An 18742-nucleotide genomic window follows, 5' to 3' on the forward strand; every position below is an offset into this window, starting at 1 on the left:
TGACTTTATTCAATGATATAGATACAAGTCATATGACTTACAAGGTATATTATAATAATATATAAAATTAGAAATTAAATTCATGGTTTACAATAATATAGATGAATATATAATTTACTTTTTTAAAGGCTGAAATTGATTAACAATTATTAGTGGGTTTCTTTTTCATAAAAGGGATTTGAGAAAAGAGTTCACATGCAAACATTGAAAGAAAACCTTGAAAAGTAGTATTTCTTTTGAAAGAAAAGTATGAGAGTTGCCTTTGAGAAATATATTTTGATGCATGCATTCTTTTATTATCACGAGAAGTTCGCAAAAGTAGTAGACTCTCATATACGTACATATGTTTTTCTCTAAATATGTCAAATAAAATAACAATAGTCACTCTATTTGATTCGATTTTGTATTATTAAAGATTATGTATACGTATATCTAAAAATATCGATATAAAAAAGTTGATATCTTGATCAAAATTTAATATAAAATTATGGAGTTTTGTTTTGGGGTGACGTCTCGAATGATTTGTTATATGATGTTTCAAATGACTATATACGTATGAATCTCATTGTTTCTCTACAGATGTATAGCTAATTATTATTAGTAAACCCATAAACAAATTTATATATTGTTTTTTACTATTTACATTGTCTTTACTTGTCATTGATTTTGTTTTGTCGTAGTAATTAGCTTTTTGTTTTATTTATTAGAAGAGAAAAGACTGGTCAAGTTTTTTTTAGGATAATTTAAAATTTTAATTCAGTAAGAAGTTTAGTTTGATTCATAATTTTTTTAAAATTTTCTCCCTCTAAACTTTACTAGAGTTGTATCGATCTTTTTAGTCGAATTGTACTACAATTTTAGATAAGTGTGTCAATAGATATAAATCTTAAACTAAAAAGAATATTTGAATTTCTACCCTCTTCTGAGTTTTCATTTGAACTGTTGTTTCTAAAAAAACCATTCTCATACATATGTGCTTTAAATTCATTACAAAATATGTGTGTTTGATACATAAATGATAATCATCCAAATAAAAACAAACATTTGAGCTATAAAGCTTCATTAAATTTTGTAAGCTTTTTTATAAATTAATTATTCTAACTATATTGAAAGTGGTAGTATAGGTTTCTGAGGATTTTTATGTTAGCTAAAACATTCCAATATTTAACCCAAGTTTATAATTGATGAAACTAAAAGTTATAATTGGATATATAGTTAACTTTAATTCGGAGAATAAACATTTAAATTTTATTTTTCAAGTCTTATTTTGATTCATCAAACTACTAAAACAAGAATCCTAGGGCAAACAAAGCTTTTGCTAGTGGAAGTATTTTCTTTTTCTAAAAAAAAAAAGGTAGATTGATAGAATATTATATGTATATATAATCAAATAAATTATTCTTTATAAATATATACTACATCAACGGGTTAAGTTACATATTATATCTAAAAGATCAAAATTTCCTACTGACACTCACTACAAGAAATCAGGCTTTTTTCGACGCCGTCATAAAAGACGTTGGAAATAAGAGGTTCTCTCGATGCATAAAGTAAGACGTCGGGAATAAGAGGTTTTCCCGACTCACCATTCACGCGTCGGGCACAAGACGTCGGGAAATAAGGGATATTCCCAACGCCATAAGTAGTGCATCGGAAAAAGTCTCACGTGGGAAATAAAGGGTGTTCCCAAGGCTAGGTTTTTCCGACGCCGTAAGTATGCGCCGGGAAAGGCAAGTAGTGCGTCGAGAAAGGCCTAGGTTTTCCCGACGTCGTAAGTAGTGCGTCGGGAGATCCCCTGAATATTTATTTCGTTTCTGTTTTACACATAACAGAAAGCGAAAGGGAAAGGGTTCGGAGAAGAGAGAAACATTTGTCGCCGTCCGTAGCTCGCCGTCGTCTGTTCCATCGTCGTTGTCGTCCGTCGCCACGGCCGCAACTTCAGCTTCAGCCTTCCTCCGTCCGTAGCTCGCCGCCAACCTTCTCTTTGCTGTCTTTCAAGTTCTTCTCTCTCCATTCTCACTTTTTCAAAATCTCGTTTGTCACCATGTAGCTAAGTCAGTCAATGACTTTCCAAACAAATATATCTTAAATGAATATTTTTTTTATTGAAACAACTTTGATTGAATGAATATGTGTGCATCTGTGCATCATAGGGTTGGCCTAACATTGGACAAACAAGAAAAATCTCAAGTTTAACGAACCTTTTCAAATGCCTTTTCTCGAGCTTTCAGTATAGTGTCGGCAAAACGGTTCTTTAACAAAGATGCACGATAAAGTCTGTCAGAGGAGGCTTTCCCGACGTAGTACATGGCGTCGGAAAAGCAGACGAGGCTTTTCCGACGCCATGGATTGCGTCGGGAGATCCTTTCCCGACGTATTTTTCACTTCCCCCGACGTTTTTCGGCGTCGAAAAAATTCTGATTTCTTGTAGTGACTTAATCTCGACCCTAATTTTAGTCTAATTTTTACATGAAAGATGTTGATCAATCAAACTAATGTTTTTTTTTAAAAAAATAATAACAATAACAATAATAAAATTCTCCAAAAAGAGAGGAAGTTGATGTGGGTAGAAGTTAACAATAATATGTGAGGTAGGCTAAAGAGGATTTTGTTGATTATTAATTGACAAACTTTTAAAACACTGTTTTTCCAAGTTGCTTTATTAGTTGTAAAGTTCAAGTGTAAGTCCTAAGAGACAACTACTTCTCCTAAATCTAAGGATCAATCTTTTGTTCTTCTCTAATTCCCCACTTTTCATTCCTATTCTTCGCTTCTCTTTTCTTTTCTTTTCTTCCTTCCTCCTGTTTTCTTAAAATAATGTTCAATCATTCTTTTAGGACATAACATTATATTAATTATTTTCTCAAAATTCAATTTGTAATTTACAAACCTAATTATTGAAAATGCTATTTTACTCTAATCAAGCCCTCTTTTTTTTTAAAAAAAAAATGATCTTACAGAGTAGAGATGTAATTTTCGTTCGAACAATGTTAAGTTATAAACTATGTTTAGGGCCAACAGGAACATAACTCAACTAATCTAAGATTTGTATTATCTTAACTTCAAAGTTAGATGTTCAATTTTTCTCAGCAATTCATATGTTATAAGAAAGCTAAAAATGAAAAAAAAAAAACTCTAAATTTTAAGTGTTGTATTAATTAAAACTTTAAACTAATAATTGTATCAATCAATAATTATTAGGGATATAAATTGTTATTTATAGTTATCTCAATAATATAGGAATGCAGTAATTTGATCAATAGGTCTCTTGTTTTTGTTAACCCTAGGTATCGTTTTCTTAAAAGAATAACCCACTAAAAGAAATTCTGGATCTTCCAACGTTAGTTTACACCATCGAAAGAACAGGCGTCGGAAGATATGGTATCTCCAACGCTCCAGTTATTGCATCGGGAGATAAAGAGGTACTTCATCTCCCAACAATTAAAACATGCATGAACAGTACTATGAATCTATGACAACATTAAGAGATAGGACGAACTCACGATGGACGCATTTGGTCGTCGCAAGTTACAAGAAATGGCCGATGCATACTATGAGGTGTCGGGCGAAAATAAAAAATTTTAAAAATGATTTTGTATATTGTCCAACACTATGCATGTAGCAAACTCCCGACACCTCTATTTAAACGTCCGGAGTTATGGGAAACTCTCGATGCTTTATCGGTAACATCGGAAGTTAGGGTTGAAAATTTTGGAAATCTAAATATTTATTTAATTAGGGGAAAGAAAAGAAAAAGAAAAAGGAAAATGGAGGGTGGAGGTGGAGGTTTGAAAGTTAATAAAATAATGAAATTAATTTGATGGGTGCCACTAAGCAATGAACAATGAACAATGAAACTGCAAGGTGTCTGTGAGCCAAAGCATCTCCTAGAAAAAGGGTACACATCACTCTCATGTCATGTGATTGGTTTTTTCCATTTATAAAAAAACCATTGACTTTTTCTATTTCTTAAATTATATATATATATATATATATATATATATATATATATATATATATATATATATATATATATATATATATATATATATATATATATATATATATATATATATATATATATATTAATTATACCCATACTTGGGTGCATTTTCTTAATTAAACTAACAAAAAGTTTCAAAAGTAGAGACTTAGTTCTTCATAATATTTGACATTACTTTCCTTTTAAAAATTGAAGGTTTGATCCATCAGCATCGTTGTTGTATTTAAAATGAAATAAAAGTTATTATAAAACTAATTTTAAAAATTGTTCATCTTACTTATTAAATAGTTTATGGTAATTTCAAAATTTTGTACAAACCATAAATTAATTAAAATAAAACTTACTAACATGCAATGCAACAGAAAGTATATAATTCAATTTAGAAGTTTGAAATTCAAAAGAGTAATTTCATTCTTGTTCTTCTTAATGCTTCGTTTTTTTGGAAAAACAAAATATTCAACTATACTAAGCACATACAATTTCTTTTTTTATTGTTTGTCCATGGTACGAACAAGAGAATTTATAACAAAAGATACAACAAACTCACAAGTTGATTAAACTCTAAAATTTGATCAATGAGATTATCTTTCCATTCAACATAACATCTCAATTTATTTTAGGATTTTTTTTTTTATAATAATTTTACAAACGCAATTTTGTTTGATTTTTCTTTTCTTAGGGTTTGATAACATGTGGGCTCAAATATGAATCTTAAACTTTAAGTTTACGGTTCATACTTTATGTCAATTGAGTTATGTTATTGTTGGTAAACATAAAATATTTCATTATTGTTTATTTTTCATGAATTTATTTTTTTTATATAATTACCTAAAAATTCAAATAATTTTTTTCTTGTAAGAAGCTAAAATTTTTTAAAAAAAGTTGAGAGAAAATAAATAAAAAATTTAAAGATTAAAAGTAAAAAACTAAATAATTACCTAAACACAACTTTATATATATATATATATATGAACGTAGATGTTGATATATAATAAGAGAAATTATTAAGAAGGATGGATTTAAAAGAAAATATATAAAAATATAGTAAAATTTTAAAATGTATAAAAGTTTATCGATAGATTTTAAAATTTTGCTAATTTTTGAAGTCAAAAATTCTATATATAAAGGGATAATTAATTAGAACATGTGATTTGACTTATTACAAAACCATCCCACGCGTACATTTGACTTTTAAACGTTGATATGTCCAAATGCATCCCAATAAATTAGAATTAAAAAATTCAACCAATTCCTATAGTTTCCAAGACACCAAGTTTTATTATTTTCATTACATGAAAATAAAATTTTTAACAAATTAAAATTAAAATAGCTATTCCTTCCTATTTTGTTTCCATGTTTGTAGGAAATGTTTTTTTGGATCAAGAAATAAAATATCTATATTAATATTCTAATTTTACGAATATATGAATGCATATTTATCTTCACTCATATTCTTTTTGACATATATATATCCATCTTAATATATTAAGAAATGATGATTTTTGTATTTTATGTACATATTTAATGAATATATCAATTAATCGAATTTCTGTTTTACAAATATTCTCATTCTGTGAATACATATTTGAAGATAAATAAATAATAAAAGATGAGGAAAATGATGTAAAAAGATGAATAATAATGGTAAGGTACCAAATATCATATCATATCATATCATAAAAGGGTAATGTATAAATGTGGTTGGGCTCTTCACATGCGGTTACATTTTCTAGCCTAAGCTTTTTGTAGCTTCCGAATGTGGCCTAACTTGACTCCCATTAATAACCTTTTCTTTATATTATTCAACCTTTCAAAGTCTTTCTTTCATTTTTTCCAATGGTGGCTTTGAATTGATGTATGAACAATTTAATTTTCAAACTTAGGATCTACGTAAATTAATCTACCTATTAAAATTTACAGATATAATTCTATAAATTTTGATTCACTTTTGAAGTTTAAAAGATTTTCTAATTTAATGCATGATTAGTTTAGAGTTTATTGTACATATAACTTTTTGAAAAGAAAAAAAAAAAAAAAAAGAACAATGATAGAAATTTTGGTAAAATTGAACTAAAATATTTATAAAATATAGCAATTTATTCTCGTCAATTACCAACTTAATTATTAATTAATGCAGATGACTTAGAACTGTCATATTTTTATGAAGTTTAGGTTTGTTGAAAAAATGACTAGAATTTTGGGTTGGTGTGCAGCCCTAGCTATGTGATATGTGTTTCATTTGTAGGTTTTTATAATAATTTGTAGAACTTGATTTATAATATGTGTTTAGGTTTTATTACATCTAATATTGAAATTTAAAAATCCAACTTCTATCAAGAACATTGTCAACGTGGCTTTGGTATATATTAAAATGAAATAATTGAATCTTTACAGATAATAGATTGGAGAAGAGGAAAAGGGTTTTTGAGGATAATGTTATCTGAATAAACTAGATTTTATCGATTTAATGTTTTAATTAACTTTTCTAAACTTTTAATAGATTCATGGGATCAATATGAAAACGTGTGGCTGTGTATGTGTGGGGAAGAGGTAATTAACTAACATTTTATATATGAGAGTAAGAAGTAAGATTAGGATAAGTATTGTGATTTGATACGAAATCAACATTGAAAATGATGATGATTAATATTTGTGTATGTGATTGATTAAGAAATAATTAGTTAAAGTAATTGGAGACAAAAACGTTTATATATGATTCAAATAGAGATTCTTAATTACCTATTTTTATGGACTAATTAAACTGCTTCAAATTTTGGAATTTTTAACACATTCTTTCTTTCTTTCGATATGTACAAAGTTTATATATATAGAAGTTGGATATGAACATGATATGATTTGATTTGATTTTTTTCTTTTGTCCAAATTAAGATTTATTGATGACTATTTTGTTTGTTATATGAACAAAGATAAAGAAAGAGTATATATAGTTTTATTTGGATAATTAATTATGGTTAATTTCATATGAAAAAACTATTGCGTACACACTATTCTTCTTCTTGTGTTTTTTAATCAATCATATATACACATATGAAAATTTTTTCTTTGTTTGTGTCATCAAGTTTTCTTTTTTATATACTTCTTATTTTTTTTATTAGGTTAAGCTATCACTCACTTTTCATTCTTACATTTATTTCGGCTTATTAGGGTGTTCGTGCTCAGTTTGATTTAGAGTTAAAGTCGAACCAAATCACATGTTTAATTTAAACTGCATCGAAATTGGCACTATGTGATGTGGCGTGGTTTCGCGTTTATCTTTCTATAATTTATGTTTTTTTATTTTATAAATTTAATTCTCCAAAAAAATAAACATCTTGAAAGTCCATTTAAGAGATTAGGGGTAAATCTGAGTGAGGATGGCTGATGAGATAAAAGAGAAAAATGTCAAATCTCTTGAATGACGTGAAGACAATCGGAATCGAAACTGAGAAATCAGATTTTAAATTATCTTAAATCGCATATTAATTAAATTTCGATTCCAGTTTCAATTTGGTTTGCTGTGATAAAACTAAATTCTTAATTGTACCTAATTTTCTATTAAATAAATAGGTAAAAAAAAGTATAGGGAAAATATTGGCGTCGCCCGGACTCGAACCGGAGACCTTCAGTGTGTTAGACTGACGTGATAACCAACTACACCACGACACCGTTTTGATACATGAACAAAATTTATTTTATTTGTCTAATATTATTATTACTACTACTACTACTACTTCTTCTTCTTCTTTTTTTTTTTGAGAAAAACCAATTTCTATGGGTTTAAATTTCCAAATTGATGTTGAGTGTATCAATAATATAGCACTCACATGCTAATTAACAAAAATCAATTCTTTCTTTTTAGTTAAACCTTTTCTTTTATATTTAGTGAAAGGGTTAAGCTATGTTCTACGTTAAATTGTTATAAACAAAATTTGATTGTTACTTATCGAGATTAATTTATTTGGGTGGATATGTTGGAATATGTTACTAAAATGATAATTGATAGTGATACGTCGAGTTTATGCTAAACACATTTTGATATGGTTTTCTTTTTCAATGTAATAATTTGACATTAATTACATTTTTTTTTTCATATACTCTCAAGAATGTTTATTTTTATTATGTACTTTTAAAAATTAAGATTTTTTTTATGGTTTTATCCATAAATTTGTTTCATTTTTTAATCGAAATTTTAGTATTAGACTTTAGTTGTTAAAGATCCTAAAATGTAGTCATTATATTTTATTAAAGAGTCTCCATCACGTGTATAAATTAAAATAGTCTTAACCGTTAAAAGTATAGTGAACAAAATTTCTAACAAGAATTGGATCGGAGTAGAAGGGTGATTGATTCAACATGATCCTTGTGCCATTATTGTTGTTACTCAAGGGACGTTCATCAATAGATAACTTGAAATCAAAATGGCATAAACTATTGCTCAGTTGAAAGGTTGTTTGTTGATTGAAGAGTTAGGTTTGGATATTTGGGTGGAAGCCAATGGCCTTGTCGTGGTTATTAAGGTGCTTTCATTTAATTTTGCACTCTCTCCTCATGGGGTTTATTACACTAAAGTGGTTCATTTAATTGAGAGCACATTGGACGAAAATAAAACAATTAAGACTATGGACGAAAGTAATATTTAAACATTATTTTAAGAAAAAATCATTTTAATTCCTAAGTTCTTTTTTAGTATAATTTTCATTTGTTTGCTAAGGTTACACTTTTATCAATAATCCTTTAGTTTAGTTTTCATTTGACCTATAAATTTTAAAATATCACCTTTTTCCTTTTATATTTTGGGTTTAATTTTCCTTCCTTGCATTTTCATATTTTACACTAATACCTTTAAACAACTAAGGCTTACTCCTAGTCTTTGAAGGTTAAACGTTGAGTTTCAACTAATTGATTTAATCATCTAAAATTTTGAGATTTTTTTAAAAGCAATGATTAGGTGCTTTCCACTTATTTATCACGTAAAAAAGTTATAAAAAATCATTTTTTTAAATTGTTACCTGACAATTTTTTGAGTGCAACTCAAACTGCATATCGTTGTAACCCGACTGTACCTAAATATTTTCAATATTTTAAAACCTTTGATTAAATGATAAACAAATTAAAACTAAGAGGGAAATTACATTTTCCTTAATTTAAAAACAATTTTGTTGATTCATGGGGCCTGGCCCATGAGGTTTGGGCTGGGCCTTTTCGAATCGTCTATTTATAATGAGCAAACGAGTCTGAGCTTCGAAGAAATCCCCTTTCTTTCACTTGCGAAAGAGACGAACAAACGCAAAACAGTCGAAGGAAGATGAGGAAATTCGATCCATGGCCGGTGTTTTTCAGGCGAGAATGGAAGAGGAACTGGCCGTTCCTTGTTGGTTTCGCCATAACTGGCGCCGCAATTACCAAGATGACTGCCGGATTTTCTGGTACGATCGTCGATTATCATTCTTTCTTGTTATTTCTTCTCGATTCTTCGTTCTTTTTTTTTTTTGGTTATTTGTTTAGTTTAATTTGAATCCTTCACTTCTTTATGTTACTGATTCTCTCGTGGATTAATTTTCAGAGGAAGAGGTGAAGAATTCTCCCTTCGTGCAGAGGCACAATCGGTATTTTCTCGGAACCCTAATTTGCGCACATCTTCTTGGATTTGCATATCAATTAGATCTAGTATCTCATATGGTTTCGTTTGTCTGTTGATTTGTGTTTTTAATATGTAAAATCCACAAATCTTTTGAAGATGATTGTAGATTTTGATATTGGGTTTCTGATTTCTGATTTGGGGTTTCTACATTTACATGAGTGTGGCAGTCATAAATTGTTTCAATGTTGCTTATTTCTCACTAATGGCTATTCTTTTTTAGTGAGAATTGAGCATTTTTACCATAATCTTGTAGTAATTAAGCTTCTTTTTCTCTAGATGTTATTGTAGAATCACATATATTGTTTATGTTCTAGAGATTTTACATTCGAGCATACTTATATTTCTACAGCTGACAGATATATTTGGTTTTTCAGTAATTGTTCTCTAGATTGTTGATTTAGAATATAGGAATGTGCTTGACAAGCTAATGCTGTGCCTGCTGCAGGTGAATCCTTTAATGGGGAGATTAGTGGCATTGGAAAATGTGAGATGTTTTTCATTTGTGCAAAATAACAGATGCTGCTGTTAGTTTACCAGCCGTTTGAATCAAGCTTTATTGGTACTTCTCAGTATGTATCAATACTTGGATGGATTTTTTGTGATGTTGTTTACTTCTTATATATGAACATGAATTCTTTTTTCGTAGCATCTGGGTTGCAAGCTTTTCCCTTCTTTAATTTGGAATGCTAGAAACCTGTTCATGTACTGATTAGTACTTGTCGTATAAAAGCTTACATGAATTTCCAGATTGGGTAACTCTCATCTGGACTGGCTGAGATCAAGGAATTCTTCATAGAACTATTTTATTTTTCGTAAGAGCAAAATGTTAGTAGTTTTTTGATTTCATTTTGGTGATGTTTGAAAAAGTACTCATACTCTCTTCTAAACATTCATACTTAGAACAGTGTGGTAGTGTCTTTAAATAAAAAATTGAAACAGTTTTTTTTTTTTGTATTAGGCCATCGTCTTAATTTAAAACTTTTAGATTTGTACTAACAGATAACTTTAAAGCTTTTTATGAAACGGCTCAACTGTTGAAGAATGTTTTTGCGAATTTACCTTTTTGAGTTTTGAACAGTTCTATTAAACCAAAGAACATTCTTTTACACGATTGCTGAATTGTCAAAATAAGGCCTTTAGTGCGTATAAAATCAAACTTTGCTTTTATGATAAATAAGAAGTTTGGATTCAACATGAGTGAGAATAATTTTGGAATCGACTCGAACTCAGCTCATTAGTAAAACTTCGAAGGAGAGTCATCGGAAACAAAATACCGGGCGTGTATGCACATCTTTATTTGAATGTGGATTTTTGTTGAGTAGAGAATGAAGCGAGACATGTAGTGAGAAAGAAGATGGACGTGTATCGATGATTAATTAGGTAGATTAAGTTATTATGAGACTAGTACATAGGTGCAAATGCTCAAAACAAACTACAAGGGGCAAAACGTACAAAAATATAAACACAATTATACATTTGGTTTGGACTTCAAAGTTTGGGAATAAGTAGAAACCTATATTTGATACCATGATCACATTCTCACTTTAACTATCTTTTCGCTTTCTTTTCACCTGTGCTCTTCCTGCCTGCACAAGGTAAGCCAACCTTTTGTTAGTTCTTGTTTCCAAAATTAATTAATAAGAAAACAGAATACATAATTAACAAAAAGACCTCTTGGTTGTGATTGTTGTTTTTTGTCCTGCTGATCTTCACGTATTCCTCTTAACTTTCGATCCTGTTGTCCCATTATATGAGTTTTTCGATTTAAAAAATAACCAAATATATGTTTTTTTCGTCTCTATAAATCTTAGTCCCTTCATTTTGACCTCTTATTCGAATTCAGAGAGAAATCGGCTGACAATAACCTTAAAAGAAAAACATCTTTTATTTCAATTCATACCAGAAGAACCATGTATAAGTTAAAAACCAACCAATATATAATATATAAAAGCAACTCAACTAGCATATAACATATGTTAGAAACCCCTAAGTCTATGGTTGGAATCTCAACAACTCCTATCTTACAGTTTAGTAGATTCGTTATTTAAAAAAAAAGAAGAAGAAGAAGAAGAAGAAGTGTACAATAGGTCTACTCACAAAAATCGAATACCAGACACGTATGTGAGACAAAAAAATGAATGTTTAAGAGACCAACAGTTTATTCTAAAATTAACTAAAGGGTTCAATATAAACCATGGAAAATTAAATTTTGAATGAACAGAAAACTATCTGAAAATAAGTTACCGAGTCGTAAACAGGTAATTGGTTGCGCCAAAACTCCATTGTCGGCAGAAGGACTCGCCCTGCAAACATCATTCATCATTAATCCAATTCCATTAACCGTAACAAAACGAACACCCCATCAGCCTCAATCAACTTTGTTATATCTTATTCTCACCTGATCGGGATCGCCCATAACTCCTACATTCTGGAGATATTAGACACTCCTTCCTTCCTCTTGTATTCATACTAACACTACTTCCCTGAATAACAACCACCATCCATGCACAATTCAAGGAACCAAATATACTACAGAAATCCGACAAACAAATACAGAAATTAAAATCTAGACATTCAAAAAGAAGATTGCTACTACTAATATTAGAGAAGCAGTGGAAAAACAGCATGAATGGCAGAAATAACTTACAGGTGAATAAAAAATAATTTTCTTCTTGACCTTCTTCCGCGATTCTGTCTCTTTTTTTCCTTTGTTGTCAACTTCTTCATCTTGAACGTTAGCACCCGTGAATGGTACTGGAGTTTCAGTTGCACTAGTAGTCTGCATTGTTTCTTCGGCCATAGAATCTCCATGATCCAATCCATTACCTTATTGACAACCTTTTCTTAGATCTTACATTCATAAAGTTGAAATCAACTGCATATTTCTAATACCACAATGCCATATGATCAAAGAATTCAAGAAAACTCAAAACCAAACAGATATTTTTCTATGTGATCCAACATTTAAACGTATATATTTAGGATTTTTAAGCGTACTTGGAGAAATCTCACGCAATGGAGAATTCATATTGGTAAGTGTACCGTTGTTCATGTCGGCATCTGCAGCCATTCAAAGTTGAAGAGAAATGTTAGGAATGGGACATGTACAAGACATCAATGCATTGTTTGATAATAATTTTAGGACGTTGCATACAATCGACATTAATTAAAAGATGCGTGTCAGCTAAAAAGTAAGTTTGATATTCTTTTACACTCGAAACTTCTTTATTTCTTATATCCATCATTTTTAAAAAATCCCACGTACCTTTGACCTTTTTGGTCGATTTAGCTATACATTAAGTTGGCTATATGATGAATTAATAAAAGTTGTTTTGCCTCCTCAATTCATATTTGTTAGATGATATTCCTATTTTTGTGTAGAATCATACCTGTCAAATCTTGTTCACATCCTACTATAAATGAATGTTCTCTCTTACGTTGTAAATAATCAAACGCAAAGAGCAGAGTCTTAAGGACTCTTCAATCTTGGTATCAGAGCTGCCTTGACCAACTTTTGTTTTAGTTTTCTTCCTTGCCGAAATGGCTTCCTCCCTTTCTCAATCAAATCCGGCTGTCTCCAACCCTCAAATCTATGGCCTTCTCTCAAACATTTGCAATCTTGTCCCTATTAGGCTTGATTCCACAGACTATGAGCAATGGAAATTCCAAATATCAGCCATTTTTTCACTCATGCTCTGTTTGGACATCTCGATAACTCTATACCTCCTTATGCCCAATCTTAATACCAAGATTGAACATAGTTATTCTTAAGACTTTGCTCTTTGTATTTGATGATTTACAACCTAAGACTGAACATCCATTTATCACAAGATTTGACAGGTATGATTCTACAAAAAACAGGAATATCATCTAACAAAATAACAAACATAATTGAGAAGTTACGACAACTTTTACTAATTCTAATAAACATATGCGGTTAGTGTATTCAAGAGGTGGCACGTGCAATTATCGGAATCATATTCAAATATCCACGTGGTGTCTAAAATGCACATGTCGCGCTTAGAAAGCGTTTGACACAAAACCAACAAGTAGAAGAGTATACCAGTAACACTTTTTGATGTACAGGGCAAATTATCTTTATGAGAAACATTTCCCCCAGGAGCAGTACTATCAGAAGCTCCTCCCTCAAAGCAATTAGCTGCATGAGTTTCCCAGTTGGGAGGAAACCCAAACAAAAAATGCTTGAAAACCTGTCGGCAAAACCCAAATCAAAGCACCAAGAATATACAAATAAGTAAAGAAAACGAGTGGAAAATCAAATGACCAGAAATTGTTTATTTGACACGCAAACCTGAGGCGTGAACCCATTATCAGTTGTACGCAGTTTGTTTATGAAACCCTTGAGAACAACACAGATTCCATCAGCAGTCTCCAGAGTGAAAACATCGTGTCTCTTAACGATGGGAGCAGAAGAAAATACTCGAACAGGTTGTCCCCTAAAACAAAACGATAAAACTGTCTCGCGATTTGGCGAAAGACTACAGCAAAAAGTGAAAGAAAACAGAAACAATTAGAGAGAAAACCCCAGAACGAGAGGGGAAAATGTCATTACGGTGTGGATGTTAAGCCGGCAACGGCTAGGGTTTTCCCATTGGAGTTACTTTCAGCTCTGGTTAACCACCAATCGAGCAAGCGAACCTTTAATTGTTTGATTCAACCAATAAGACACACAATCAGTATCGAATCAGTAAAAGTAATTGAAGAGAAGTTTGAGGAAGAGCTTACTGTTTTCTGGAAGTGAGAAACTGAAGCGCCGCAGCTGTTGGGGGTTGTTGTTCCACGGAATTCTGGAGAAGAAGCCATGATCGTTTGATAAATTCTGTAGAGATTTCGAAAGAGAAATTGGTTTACATTAGGTTTTTTCTTCGGAAAGTTTCGACAATTTTTAGATGAGAAGAAGATGGAAATTGAACTCGCGCGGGAATGCTTTAAAGCTCGATGTGAAGTTTATAGTTCCCTAAATTTACAATATTATCCTTTCCATATCCCACATTTGCCCTTACAAAATTTCTTATATGACAACTTTATCTTCCTCTCTATGTAATCTATATTGTTAGTGTATTATTGAGATATAAAGGGTATATTAGTAATAAACGAAGGAGCTTAATGCGAGAACTTATTTCGGCGAGTGAGTTAAAGTTTGGTTTAATTTGACGATCAAAGCAACGGTTTATCTCTTGCAATTTTAATTCATTGTTGCGCAATATACTTGAGTTCTATCATAATAAATAATAACCAATTTTGCTTTATTGATTTTTGGTCTCGACGAACCGAATCAACCCAAGTCAATGGGATCAAAACTGATTGCTTTGATTATTAATCCATTTGTTTAACTTTGATCAGTTAGTCTAATCAAGTAGAGTCCTATGTTACCCTATTACCTTCACTAAAATCTTTTAAGTTTCGGATTTAAACTTAGATTAGCCAATTTTAGTTAGTTAGTTATGCTCGAGAACGATTTATGTACTAATTGAGTAACGTGATTGATTACTCGGTATCAAATTATAATTTGATTGGGTGAAATTTCTAATTTCAAAGACTCAATAGTGTAGTGAAAAATATATGTACCAAAGCTAAAAAATGTTACCGGACTTTAACTTTAACATTCTATTAAATGATATCCTCCAAACCAATCGAATTCAAAATTATTTAGTTATTTGTTAACTATCGTAGTATGTGAAGTAAGAGATCGAACGATGAACTATTAGAATAACATACAAAGCATTCTGATGCATTTTTAAGAGTTGGATTACTTCGTCCATTTTACAAGATTTGTCCATAAGAACAATGGCAAAATCCAAGATTCAAGTACACTCCAAAACATGTAGACAAAGATGCCTTCAAAGCTCATAAGTAAAGGCGTATTTGCATCTATTTTTAAAGTAAGTTTAGATAATTCTATTGGTAAAAAATACATAGTTATCCAACAATAATTAAATTAGAGGTCAAATGAGAGTTGATAGGCTTAATTTTCAGAAACCAAAGACAAAACACAAATAATTACCAAACGAGGATCTAACGTTTCAAGACAATAACATTGTGGGACAACTTGAGAGGTGCAAAATCTAAGCCGTACACCCATGGTAAAGAATGTTGCTGTGCAAAGGAGAGAAAAGGCCAATATCAAATATGAATACATAAATTAGGAGTGGCATTAACATATTAAATTGAAGGCAACACATAGCTTTTCATCTTGAGTTGCATCAAAACACTTTCAAACAAAGTAGGGCTCAGCATTGAACATTTCATCACAACAAACTTGCCAAAGTGGCTTTGGCTTGAGAATATCACAATCACAACCCAAATGACTTTATAATATATTGGCATCAACTCAACGTTGGTTAAAGAAAAGGTATAGAGAGAAAATTAATGAAACAAAAACAACATTAAAATATGTCTTGGTGGAAGGGTCCTGAAACAGATTGTGCCCTCTGCAGATGGAGATTTAACGTGTAATTTCTAACCTGCAAAGAAACAAATTGTTCATAGCAACATGAGAAATTGTGGCATTTACTACAAAAGCAAACTTTCAGCACAACTTCTCTTAATCTTGCATCTGAGTAACAACCAACGAAGGATGGTCATCGACTACTCAGATTATAAGCCGACAGCTAGCTGTGTATTCAACAGTCTAACTTCTCTAAATCTTCATCGAGTCGGTATATAAGATTCCCGAGCTATGGTGTTCTAATCTATACATTTAACTGCAACATGATGTGAGAGAAAACGTAAAAACTGACAAACATGAAGATAATGATGTAATAAGGTTTAAAAATCACATGGATTTTGGTGCATCCTGTGATTACTCTAAGGAAGCAAGCTATGAATGAGCAAGTATGCTTACCTCTAAACTTTGAATTTGTTCTTGATACTGACATAAGACATGCTTTAACTGATGGACTTCTCTTGTCTTCTCCTCTTGCTCGAGATTCCGCTCGTGTTGAATGGCTACCGCTCTCTTTAAAATTTGGTTGTCATTTACCAAACTTTGCAAATGCTCCTTCAAAGAAGCATGCTTTAACTGCAACACAATATGGAGAAACGCAAATTTTACCTTTGATACTTCATCGAAAGGAGATTGAAAAATCTATGAATGATACTTCCACATTACCTCCTCCGATTCTCTTGAATTCACAGTTACATTATGTTCAAAAGCTTCTAAAATCCTTGCAGCTCGAATTCTAGCATCGCCAACATCCACTGCCCCCGCCATTTCTTGCACAAACATGTCAACCCATTTGGACCCATGCATTCCATTCCCTTCAGCAACGGCCGAACTAACATCTTTAGCTTCTTCGATCTTCTCATGTGACATTTGGCTGCCTAATTTCAGAAATCCCCCCAAAACAAAACCCCCTCATTCTCTTGTATTATAAGATATCCAGGCCAGGTATGTGTTTTCAATGATCAAACTTTTTTTAAACTAATGTCAGATGATATGCAAGCATATGCATAATAACAACTTACATGTAGCTGTTCTCTCATCCAGAACAGTAGAACAATTTCCTATCGTCGCAGAGTCACCACGAGCACTAAAATCATCGAAGGAAGGCACCTATAGAACATAATTGCATCTTTAGTTTAATCTTCATGTTATGAGTCCTAATAATAGTTTCGATTTAGACCTGATAAACATACATACAAAGGATAACCAGATCTTCCAAGAGCTTTAAATGAATAACAACATGGTTTAACTATAATTCTTATGGATGTCTCGAAATCAAACTATCCTAATGCAATTCCTTTCTGATTGCATCTAGTAGCATTATTCATGAATGATTCCTTTAACATAAACAAACATATCTATAGAAACTTGCAATCAAAACCCAAAAGAAACTAAAAACAGAACTCATAAAACATAAAGAAAAACTAACGATCCTATCAACGAACCTCTGCACCAACTCCAGGGAACATTTGAAGCAAAACCGAAGCAGAATCGTCAGGTCCAGACCCGAAGTCCGATCGGGTCGGGGATCCGAAAGTGGACCAACGAGACCTCTTAGCGGAAGAACAGGCCGTCGGAGAAGAAGAAGATCCAAAGATCTCTTCAAACCCCACACGCTTTCCACAGACTCCAGCCGACATGGGTTGCCGAATCTTCTTAAACGCAGAAAAATTATGGGATCAAAAACCCTAAAACGAAATACCCAAATAGGCAAAAAGGGGGGAAACCCCACCCACTTGGGAAATCAGAAGCGAAGGAATTGAAATGGATCTGGAAACAGAGAGGGCGAGTGGAATTGGTGGTTGAAAAGAAGTGTTCGGAAAAGGTAGGAACAGAGAAAAGAAATGTGGAGGTGAAATTGAAGGAATAGGGTTTTGAGGAAGGAGGGGAGGAGGTGGAGGAGGAGGAGAAGGTTGAAAGAAGAGAAGGTTTTGGCGTTTAATGGGGGTTGGAATCTTTGGATATTTCCACCATTGAAGTTTACAGTTACGGTAGATGCAAGAAAAAGATAAAGTACCTCTGCACAACATAGTGGACACCCCAATTAAACAAATGATCCTAAATTCATTATTTTACTAATTATTTTTTATTAAAAATTGCATGCAGTTTAGATGACAAATTTTGTTTCCTTATTTTTCTAATATTTAATCTTCTTTCTTTTATTTTTTATTTTAATTTTGTGTTTGATAGAAAGCATAAATTTTTAATATTGACAAAAATTTGAAGGGTTGGATTTTGGTAGAATGTTTGATGATCCTTTGATAAAAATATTGATATGGACACGATAAATATGAAATTAGTTTCTTCTTATTTAAAGAAAAATAAAAGATTTACCTTTATCTTAAATTTTTTTAACACAAATGACAATTCACCTACAGATATCAAACACATAGAAATATTCTAAAAAGAATTTTGAGAATATCGATATATATATGTCTACAAAAATTTAATACAAGATTAAAAGAATTCCAATTTGTTCTTAAAATTTATGAGTCATTTAAACATAATATTTTTGTTATCTAGCAAGTTATTAAACTTTTATCTTTGTATGGACTTAGTTAGTCGACTTGAAGTCAATAAGAGCTACAAGCATTCATGTGCCTTAAGAACTAAGGATATATTTGGACATGTG

At 31.2% G+C, this 18742-nt stretch overlaps 3 protein-coding genes and 1 non-coding gene across 6 annotated transcripts; 1 reads left to right on the forward strand and 3 right to left on the reverse strand.

The window, feature by feature from the left end:
• Window positions 1-7595: 7595 nt before the first annotated feature.
• TRNAV-AAC (transfer RNA valine (anticodon AAC)) lies at window positions 7596-7669 on the reverse strand. Its single transcript has one exon. It is a non-coding gene; the product is annotated as a tRNA-Val (tRNA).
• Window positions 7670-9192: 1523 nt separating this feature from the next.
• On the forward strand, window positions 9193-10426 carry LOC103490081 (ATP synthase small subunit 6, mitochondrial-like). 2 transcript variants are annotated; one of them, XM_008449453.3, is made up of 3 exons: window positions 9193-9429; window positions 9567-9609; window positions 10090-10426. In XM_008449453.3, exons 1-3 carry the CDS (start codon window positions 9309-9311, stop codon window positions 10091-10093), a joined length of 168 nt encoding a protein of 55 aa, XP_008447675.1. In that variant the 5' UTR covers window positions 9193-9308; the 3' UTR covers window positions 10094-10426. The 2 variants fall into 2 exon arrangements, with proteins under 2 accessions (XP_008447675.1, XP_050945226.1); XM_051089269.1 differs by having other exon boundaries at window positions 9253-9429; window positions 9567-10426.
• A 561-nt stretch (window positions 10427-10987) lies between these two features.
• On the reverse strand, window positions 10988-14596 carry LOC103490064 (kinetochore-associated protein KNL-2 homolog). Its single transcript, XM_008449442.3, has 10 exons — window positions 14391-14596; window positions 14218-14303; window positions 13957-14101; window positions 13708-13855; window positions 12642-12704; window positions 12292-12470; window positions 12043-12127; window positions 11889-11947; window positions 11316-11379; window positions 10988-11230 (listed from the first exon to the last, which is right to left on the reverse strand). The coding sequence occupies exons 1-10, from the start codon at window positions 14466-14468 to the stop codon at window positions 11193-11195; spliced, it is 945 nt and encodes a 314-aa protein (XP_008447664.2). The 5' UTR covers window positions 14469-14596; the 3' UTR covers window positions 10988-11192.
• Window positions 14597-15877: 1281 nt separating this feature from the next.
• LOC103490091 (uncharacterized) lies at window positions 15878-18128 on the reverse strand. 2 transcript variants are annotated; one of them, XM_008449460.3, is made up of 5 exons: window positions 17556-18128; window positions 17133-17220; window positions 16777-16988; window positions 16510-16686; window positions 15878-16129 (listed from the first exon to the last, which is right to left on the reverse strand). In XM_008449460.3, the coding sequence occupies exons 1-5, from the start codon at window positions 17748-17750 to the stop codon at window positions 16052-16054; spliced, it is 750 nt and encodes a 249-aa protein (XP_008447682.1). In that variant the 5' UTR covers window positions 17751-18128; the 3' UTR covers window positions 15878-16051. The 2 variants fall into 2 exon arrangements, with proteins under 2 accessions (XP_008447682.1, XP_008447686.1); XM_008449464.3 differs by having other exon boundaries at window positions 15878-16369; window positions 17556-18115.
• Window positions 18129-18742: the final 614 nt, after the last annotated feature.

This window comes from Cucumis melo, chromosome 8 (genome assembly GCF_025177605.1).
Source record: "Cucumis melo cultivar AY chromosome 8, USDA_Cmelo_AY_1.0, whole genome shotgun sequence".
NCBI classification, from domain to species: Eukaryota; Viridiplantae; Streptophyta; class Magnoliopsida; order Cucurbitales; family Cucurbitaceae; genus Cucumis; species Cucumis melo.